Raw genomic sequence first — 9,783 nt, 5'->3', positions numbered from 1 at the left:
CGAACAACTTCCACAAAAAAGGGAAAAAAGAAGGGGGGAACAAAAACTCGCCAACGCGAACTGGGGAGGACAGCAAAAGAAAGAGAAAACAAATAAAAACAAAGGTGGACTAAATTATATATTTATATCTATCTATATCTAGACAGAGAGATAAATAGGTCTCTCTCGCAAGGACGCTTCCTAGCTGAAGAGCTGCGGGCTCAGCCCTCGGAAGAAGCGGATCCGCTGGCAACCGAAAGCTACGGGGGGCGAGCAATTTGGCCAAGGTGTCCCATAGATATGGCAATGGTAGTTGGCACGTGGCGAGACCCGCAGGACGATGTGGCCGGCCCGCAAGGAACGCAGCCTTCGCAAGCGCCCCCTGTGCCGGGACCCCCGACGGGCGCCCCGCACACCCCGCAGACGCCGGGCCAAGGGGGCCCTCCCAGCACGCCCGCGCAGACCAACCAAGGCAGCCAGCAGAGCCAGGGCGAGAAGCAGCAGCAGCAGCAGCACATCGAGTGCGTGGTGTGCGGGGACAAGTCCAGCGGCAAGCACTACGGGCAATTCACGTGTGAAGGCTGCAAGAGTTTCTTCAAGCGCAGCGTCCGCAGGAACCTCAGCTACACGTGCCGCGCCAACCGGAACTGTCCCATTGACCAACATCACCGCAACCAGTGCCAATATTGTCGCCTCAAAAAATGCCTCAAGGTTGGAATGAGACGGGAAGGTATTGGAATTTCATTTGTTTTCCACTTCTCAACCAACCCCGGTGGGGAGGGGAAAGAGGGCGGGAGGTCTCTGGATTTGCGTGCGCATGTAAACAGAGACCAGCGTGGGATGAGGAGGACTAGGACCGTGGATTTTAGAGATGGGTTTGCATAGCTTGTGTACATTTCCTCTTCTTTTGCCATGGCCTGGAAAGGGGAGTGTGGTGCTGTCCTTGGGAAAGTAGGGTTAGGTGAGTTTAACAGGACAAGGAAACGTGGTGTGGAGTGTGAGAGGCTGGGGGTGGGTGGAATGCGTTTCCCTGACAAACACTGGCCCGCTTGTTGATTCCAAGAAAAGCTAGATTCCATTTTTATTTTCTTTTATTTTTCCTCTCTACCCACCAGCCCCAAACACAATGGCTACCCCACGAAAATGCTGTGCGTTATACCTTAGAATGGATTCGATGGGCTCCAGGGGGGTGGGTTCTGTCCAACGGCGGGGGTCAGAGGCTGGCTGGGATCTTTCTGCTCCCGGCCACCCTTCCACCGCCCGCAGCGATCCGTAGGCACCACCACTCCCCAAACAACGTGCAAGATAACCTCAGACGTAGCTCTGTAACTTCTCTCCCTTCCCCGCGTTGCTAATCCCAATAATCAATCAATCAGTCAATTGCCAGAGAGGTTCCCTTCGGTTAGAAATTCCGCGAGGCTTCTTCCAAGAATTCCCGGGGCTTTCTCTCCTCCCCAGTCCGGGCGAGAAAGCTCACCCTCGCGCTCTCAAAACACGCGCGCGCGGGGTCCCGTTTGGCCTATGCCCCAGATAATAATCAAGATTTCATTTATGTATTATTCCAGTTCTTTTTTCCCGGGGGTTGGGAGGGTGGAGGAGAGCAAGCCGGGTTGCGGGTGGGGGGGGGGGAGAGTGGAAGAGAGCGATCGGGGATCTTAAGCACCGGAAGGAAACACACAAATAAATACAGAGTTTAAACCAGGGAGGTTTCTGTGAGCAAGATGGAGCTCGGTGGTGGAAGATTCCGAGAGGGCAAGGAAAGGCGAGCCTGTAGCTTCCTTAATGGCGTTGCGCTCGCCTCCTCCTCCTCCTCTCCCCTCCTCCCAACCTCCGGTGTCTGGCTTATGTTTGGGGGTTAAAGGCTGCCCTCCTTCGCTCTCTGAAACGCTCAATCTCCACCTTGGGCCACGTTGGAGCCAGATCCAACCCCTGCAAAATAAAATAAAAAACATTCTCTCGTCCACATTCTCGTCTTCCTTCTCCACCCCCCTCCCTCGGCGCTTTTGTGGGTCTTTCTCTCTTTCATTTTCTCTCTTCTTGTCACCATGTAAATTTATGAACCAAATGAGAGGCCCACTTTCCATAAAAACAGCCGATCCCGGGGTTTTCCAAAGCTTCGCTCCCACCCCCACCTCTGAATGAATGGCGAGGAAATGTAACAATAGGCCGTGCTGTTTGATATTATTTTATTTTATGGACGCGTGTGGCTGCAGTTCTAATCTGATCTCTCTCCCCCTTTGATATAGATTGTGTTGTAGTTTTAAAAAGGAAGCAGCAGCAACTCTCCTTCTTCGGGGAAAGCGGCGTTTGGAAAATATGGGGAGGGGGCCCTTGCCTGCCAGTTTCTCCCTTCAAAAAAAAAAAATAGCGATGTGGAGAGAAGATAATTCGAGTATTTTATTTTAATTGTGTTTTGATACGTCTGGCGATTGAATGGAGGGGGCGGAAGAGCCGCTTGTGGTTGTGTTTTGCCCGCTGGGTGTTCGTTTGTCCAAGGAAGGGACATTACTTTTTTGCCTTCTTCAGCCCCCCCCCCCAAGCTTTTGATCCCTCACCCATCTTTTCTCCCCGACCCACAAAAAAAGTGCATTTGGATTGACACCCGCTGACATATTTGCCAAAGTGCTGGTTGCTGTCTTCTCAGAAATTTGGGGAGCGAGAGACCCAGCTTCTCTGCACCTCCTTGACCATCCTGAGTTTCTTTAATTCACCCTTGAATCTGAGCAAACTCCCCCCCCCCCCAAAAAAAATAAAAAAATAAAAATAAAGTAGCTTTAGATGTGCTAGCTCCAGAAGGGGCTTCCTTAGCAATTCAGATATTAATTGCTGTAGTTTCTTCCTTATTTACTGCAGCCGTCCAGAGGGGCAGAATGCCACCTACTCAGCCGACCCACGGCCAGTTCGCCTTAACCAACGGAGACCCCCTGAACTGCCACTCGTACCTCTCCGGATATATCTCCCTGTTGCTGAGGGCAGAGCCTTACCCGACCTCGCGCTTCGGCAGCCAGTGCATGCAACCCAACAACATTATGGGCATCGAGAACATTTGCGAGCTGGCGGCTCGGATGCTTTTCAGCGCCGTCGAGTGGGCCCGGAATATCCCCTTTTTCCCCGACCTCCAGATCACCGACCAGGTGGCCTTGCTGAGGTTAACCTGGAGTGAGTTGTTTGTCCTCAACGCGGCCCAGTGCTCCATGCCCCTCCACGTCGCCCCGCTCCTGGCTGCCGCCGGCCTGCACGCCTCGCCCATGTCCGCCGACCGAGTTGTAGCCTTTATGGACCACATACGAATCTTCCAAGAACAGGTCGAGAAACTTAAGGCCTTACACGTGGATTCGGCGGAATACAGCTGCTTGAAGGCCATCGTCCTTTTCACCTCAGGTAAGCCACAGGGTGGGGGCTCTGAGGAGAGGGAGGGAGGGAGGAAATCTGAAAGTCTCCCCTGCCCAAACCCAGCTTCCTTGGTTTTTCCGTGAGAAAATTCGGAACTGAACTTGTAACACCGCAACTGGGGGGTTTTGTTGGGGGGGGGAGGGAGAAGCAATGAGCAGATTACATCTCTCATCCTATTTATTGCATGTTTACTCGGAAGTAAGGCCCGCTGCGTCCAGTGTTAGTTCAAGGGTGCCTAGCATTGAAGCAGAGAGAGAGACAGAGAAAGACTATTTATTTTGAGGAGGAAAACCCTCCAAATATTCTGCCTTCATTTTTAATGTAATATGGACAGAATAACTTTTTTATTGAGCCATGTGCAGTCACTGTTGGCGAAGGGGGAATAAAGACTTTTGCTAAATGTGCAAATAAAATAACCCCTGGGTTGATATAGTTAAAGCATAGCAAGTTGATAAATAACCAGAGTATGCTGGAATCTGATCTTTTAAAATATATATAATAACCAGTGGAATTCTTAACCAAGCAGAAAGCCTACTTTGAAGGAGATAGAAGAATCCTAAAATTAAAGGGATATTAGAGGGTGATATGTGCTGGAGCTCTAACTAGAGTATCCAATAAACAAATCAATCACATTCTGGAAAGGACTGAGGGTGAATAAACTCTCTTGGTAGGACCTGACGGCCTTGGAGCAGATTGCCAAGGCGAAGGAAGTAGATCTGAACCACGGTCAGAGGGGCTAGGTGTATTTTAAATAATAATGATGATAATAATAATAATAAGTTGAAGCAAGAATGTGTGTTTGGAATTCAAGTTGCTGCCCCTATACAAAAACCTAGCGGTAGTGGCAATACTCATGCATAACAGCAGCGGGGATGAGGAATGTGCAGAAGTGTTGCAACTGTAGTCCCTGAATTGCAACATTATGGGTTTCTGTTTTAACTCCTCTTTAAAGAAAGACAAAAAAGAAATGCATGTTGGAAAAGTGTCACTTAGGCTGCAGTCCTTTATCAGAGTTGCCTGGAAGCAATCCTCATGAAACTCTGTGGAGTTTACTCCTGAGTAGATGTGTAGAGTTGCACTGTTAAACAATCAAAAGTGCCAAAAAAGAAAGGGGGGGGGTTGGAGAGAGAGTGAGAGAGATTTCAGTGCCAACTTTCTGCTGCATATAAATAGCGCTACAGTTATAAAACAATAATGGAATGCATGATGAAATCTAATTAGCTGTGGTTCAACCTGGGTGAGTAATATATCTGATATTAACTCTGGAGGCAACATAATTTCAAGACATACTTTCTTTTTAAAAAATTATAATTCATCGGATCAGGCCTCTAACAGTATGCTAGATTCTCAGAATATAAATAGTGATGTGTGTGTGTGTTTATCTTGTAAGTAATGGGGCAGCTTTGGGTAGTGGTCATGTGATGACCATATGAATGGAGGCAGGATCTGTAAAGTAATCACTCATTGGTATATATATATAGATATAGATATAGAAATATATTTTAAAATATTTTCTTTCATTTTAAAAATACCTTTGATATGAGGAAATAGGCCGAGGCATCAGTAGTTTATGTGGGAAAATTAGGATTTACAATCCAGTCCTTGTTATGTTAAGGGAGGTCTGAGGAAACCAAGTGCCTTTCTGGACATTGTCCAAAATTTAGGTCGTGACCTGAACTTCCTTTTATATATTATTGCTTTCCACAGTTACACCTCCGCCTGCCCCCACCCCCTGGCCCAAAATATTTGTTGCCCACCTAAATTAGTTGGACTCAGAGGTGATCAATTATCAGAGGCAGCACTAGAAAGGAACAGTGTGTGTGTGTGTGTCCTCTATTAAAAGGACACATTATTTCCTTCTTGAGGATCTTCTCTGAGCCTCTTAAGGCCTACATATGAACCCCAAACATTTGATTTCAAATCTGGTGTTGTAGTGGGTTGCAGTAGTGTGATTAATATTGTTACCTTTGTGGGGGAAACCTCTCAGCTGTTGTCTAAAGTGCGAAATTTATGACTGTTTGCAAAATGTGGATCTGTATGTAAATTGCCTTCCCAGCTTAGATAAAGCTTCTGTTATCTGATTTTGTGGGGTTATAAAACATGGGGGGAACGGATGCAGGGATTTGTCAGCTAAGACGCCCCAATAGCACTGGGGCTGATGTGTTATTTAGATGTAGAGAATTTTCATATAATATTTACTGGTGCTTTCTATAGAATCTATATCTAGATTCTAATGGCTTTGAAAAATATGCATGTGTTAGTGCTTTGCCCAGCCAGCTAAGGTCACAACCTGAGCAAAGGCAGCTTCTGATTAAAAGGGACCTCATTGTATTTTAGCCTGTCAAAAGTGGGGCAATATATATATCTATATATTAGTGCAAAGCGTGGCAAGAATTCTAAATTGTTTTTAAACAGGTTTTTCTTTTTTTCTTTTAAAAAATGTGTATCTTACAGATGCATTTTTAAAAAAATAAAAAGTATATATTCGTATGATTGGAAAGAAAGGCGAGGAAAGAAAGGGGAGTGGGAGAGACAGAGAATGAGAAGGGGAGAGAGAGAAACAGCTCTAATGAAGAGAGCGATCAGAGTTTGCTTGGTTGCCTTTGAATAGGCTAAACTGACAAGATCAGTTTTAAAGGACCACTTAAATCACTTTCAAAGACTGAGGGAAACGGCGGTGTCTCCTTTAGGGGGGAATCGCTTTTTGGGTGCGGGGCTCCATTATCCTGAGTTGAGCCAGTTTTTTAACGTGTGTGGGTTCCTGCCTTCTTCCTTTTTTATGAAACTCTCTTTTCTGGCCCTTGAGATTAGACTCAGCACAGTTATTTCCCCAATGCGAGCATGTGTGTTGTGAGGAAAGACCATGTCTTATCTTTCTCCTTCTCCATACACCCCCGCCGCCAAAAGACTCCCCCCCCCCCCCCCCGCATCCCAATGCAGTGAAAATCTGGTGAGATCACTGAAAGGTTTGGGGCTAATTTTAAAATCAAGACCTCAGGCCAAAATCCTGGCCGGGAGGGGAGACTTCTGGAATATTATTATTTTTTTAAAAAAAGAGCACGTGCTCCTGTTGAAACCGAAAGAAAGAACAGGAAGATCCAAACGCGTGTTTACTCAGAGGAAAAATCTTGCTGGACTGGCTCCCTAGGAAGCGTGCAGACAGGACTGCAACATGACTCTCCTCTGTGCTTGGGATTGTAGCTTGAGCAGGGCTTCACTTGGACTGAATCATGTCCTCGCGGCTTATTCAGAAGTCCAAGACTTGAACTCAGCGAGCCTGACTTTCAGAAGGGAAAATAAATGTCTGTAGGGTTGGAGGGAGAGATCCGCAGATTTAGGCGCGCACAAGCAGATCGACCCAAAGCACGTTGACCCCCCAAGTTCCGCAGGACTTAAATCTCTAGGAAGCAAGTCTCAAAAGATTTCAAGAGCAGTGTCTATCTTGCAATGCTCACGACTTCATCCTTACAGTTCTTAGCTGTGATTTTATTTACATTATTACTATTCTTTTGATTGCGGGGGGAGGGATTGGTTTTTAAACCATTCCAAGGGGGAACTATAACTTGTTTGATACTGACGACACTTTCCCCCTCCCTTCCCCTCTCTTTGAAACCAACTTTCTTCCAGATGCGTGTGGTCTCTCCGACGTAGCCCACGTTGAAAGTTTACAAGAGAAGTCCCAGTGTGCGTTGGAAGAGTACGTAAGGAGTCAATATCCGAACCAGCCTACGCGATTTGGAAAACTGTTGTTACGCCTCCCATCTCTCCGCACCGTCTCTTCCTCAGTCATAGAGCAATTGTTTTTCGTCCGTTTGGTAGGTAAAACCCCCATAGAAACCCTTATCAGGGATATGTTACTGTCTGGAAGCAGTTTTAACTGGCCTTATATGGCCATTCAATAAGGGGAAAAAATGTTGGAGAGAGGAAAAAACAAACCCACAGATGAGAGAATTTGAAAAAAAAAATAAAATTGGAAATTTTGGAACGGAGGATTTTTGCGAGTGACTTTGGGGTCTGGCGGTTGTTTAAACGTCCTTCAGCTAAGCAAGGATGTTGCATCTTGGCTAAAAATGAAGAGAGAATAATTGGAATGGACTGAATACTAATTAAAAAAAAAAAGACTTGTGATATGAACTTTTTACAGACTGAATTAAGAATTCCCCCGTTGTCCAGAAGTTGCTACATCTCTCTCTCTCTCTCTCTCTCTCTCTCTCTCTCTCTCGTTGTTTTTTAAAAGAAAAGGGGAAAGGAATTTTTTTCTTTTTTTCTTTTCTCTGGGGTGTTTAACTTGAAACACAATCTCTTGCTAAAAGTGCATTTAAAAGAAATCTGGAGAAAATTAATGGAATGGAAACAAGTCTCTCTCTCTCTATCTATCTCTCTCTCTCTCTCTTTTCCAAATTATTAATTTGTCCTATGTTGTCTGTGTACCTATAGGGTTTTGTTTGGGGTTTTTTTTTGTATTTTTTCTGGTTCCAAACCAGTTTATTCTGTGGTTCTATAATAATTTTGATATAATCTTGCCTTCATTTAAAAAAAAAAAACAACTACAACTGTGTATCCTTTTTAAAAAAAAGTTCTGAAAGAATTAAAACTGTCTCAGAAAGGTTTATGAGAAGAACATAAAGAGAAGGAAAAAAAAATTCCCCACAATAGTAGGAAAGATGGAAGCGCACTTACAAGTAGTCAGCCAAAATTTAGCTCCAAGCTACGACAGCTATAATTATTGAGATCGAATAAAAGAGAACCACAACTATTCCCCCCACCCGCAAGCCCACCTTCCCTTGACTAGGTTTTTATATATATATATCTATTTTAAAGACAAAACATGAATTTTGGAAGGGAATGCGTATTTCTTGGAGGGAGAAGGAATTGTGTCTAAGACACAACACAGTTTTGATGAAAACACACATACACACACGCACACAAAACCACACATAGGGTTTCATCACAAAGTGAACTTTTTTGTAATTTGAATGAAAATTGGGTTCCGCCTAGTTGTCCTAAATTGTTACCAAGTTCCTCTATCTGTTTGTATATTTGCAAGCTCTTTGTATTATAATACTTGTTGATATTTTCCCTTTTTTTAAAGAAAAAAGAAAAAAAAACCATTGAATTCAGCATGACAAAAAAAAATAACACTACTGTTGGCACTTATAGATAATGTGGTTGATTCAGTATCTTAGAGTTTACAGTTTTTGTGTTTTAAAGAAAAAAAAGCTGAAGGGTTTTTTTTTTAAGTGCAACATTTCTGTATACTGTAAAAGTTATAATAACTGAAAACTGTTTGGTCCAGTCTTTGTGTGTTATATTCCAAGGAAAAATTGAAAGTATTCAGAAATTAAAATATTATTTGATATCTGACACCTTGTATGGCTCTCCTAAATGTCTTGGGGTAAAATATTCCTATTTATTCTTCTGTTGAAGAGGTTTTGGTCCTTGGATAGATAGATAGACTCTGCTTCAAAATCGGCTTGCAACACAATAGGTGTTGTTTGTGTGTGTTTCCTGTAAAATAGATGGTGGTGGTTTGGTGGTGATGGTGAGATGTTCCAGCTTCAGCTCCTGGTTTAATTGTGGCTTCATGAGGTCGCCAACCTAATCCTCAATATGTTTGCCCCAAAATAATTTTCACAACCTGTGCGTAGTGTACATAGGATTGCAACCTAAGATGGCAACATTTCCTCTTATCCTCTTGATAATTACAAAAAATAATACTAGTAATAATAACTGCAGAGGGGATGGTTAAAAGAGCAATGACCTGTTAATTCTGTCACACTTAAGTGCCTACATAGGAACTGATATACACACACGTACACAGAAACACACACATGTATGTATGTATGTATTGTGAGTATATAATCTGGTTCAAGCCAAGTGGCATTATTGAAAATGTAGGTCAGTTGTTTGCTCTGAATCCCAATGTCTGTGACATAGAGAAGAACTCTGGAATTGTTGTGTGCTGGTTGTCACTGAGAGATCTTTTCAACTCAGAAGTGGATTTGCATAGTTTCCTCCCCATTTCTTTTCTTTTAGAGAGCCAAAGATTCTCAGACCATAAGACAGAATGTACAAGGTGTGTGTGTGTGTGTGTGTGTGTGTGTAGGCACCTAGCGTTATAAAAGAAGGACTTATAATGATGCATTCAGAGTCTAACTATAATTAGGAATAAGTATGATTGATTCCAAAAGACGCTGCACTTAAAGCTGCAGTCCTATGTTAGGAGCAAGCCCAACTGAATACAATGGGATTTATCCCGAAGGAAGCACGCAGGAGATTGTGCTGTAAATAGTAGTGGTATTTGTTTCAACCCAACATATTGAGTAAAAGGCCAGATTCCCACTGAAATTATTGGCTCCAGTATCTGTTGCCCTCAAATTACTCAAAAACGCTTCCTCCGTCCCCTCCTAC

The 9,783-nt window shown here is 44.0% G+C and overlaps 1 protein-coding gene across 4 annotated transcripts in view; it reads left to right on the top strand.

Annotated features, from left to right (window-relative positions):
• NR2F2 (nuclear receptor subfamily 2 group F member 2) overlaps positions 1 to 8,736 on the top strand; it is a 16,046-nt gene extending 7,310 nt beyond the window's left edge. Inside the window, exons 1-3 of one of the 4 annotated variants that reach the window (XM_083412192.1) lie at positions 1 to 709; positions 2,833 to 3,360; positions 7,000 to 8,736. In XM_083412192.1, coding sequence (XP_083268318.1) covers positions 280 to 709; positions 2,833 to 3,360; positions 7,000 to 7,274 — 1,233 coding nt within the window. In that variant the 5' untranslated portion in view covers positions 1 to 279 and the 3' untranslated portion in view covers positions 7,275 to 8,736. Of the gene's footprint in view, positions 710 to 805; positions 941 to 2,811; positions 3,361 to 6,999 lie in introns of those variants that run through there. The other 3 variants (XM_083412191.1, XM_083412193.1, XM_083412194.1) reach the window with 3 other exon arrangements.
• Positions 8,737 to 9,783: the final 1,047 nt, after the last annotated feature.

The sequence above is a fragment of the Podarcis tiliguerta genome (assembly GCF_965153285.1).
Source record: "Podarcis tiliguerta genome assembly, chromosome: 14".
NCBI classification, from domain to species: domain Eukaryota; kingdom Metazoa; phylum Chordata; class Lepidosauria; order Squamata; family Lacertidae; genus Podarcis; species Podarcis tiliguerta.
The sequence above is the reverse complement of the archived record's forward strand: the minus strand, read 5'-3'. Positions and strand labels throughout refer to the sequence as shown.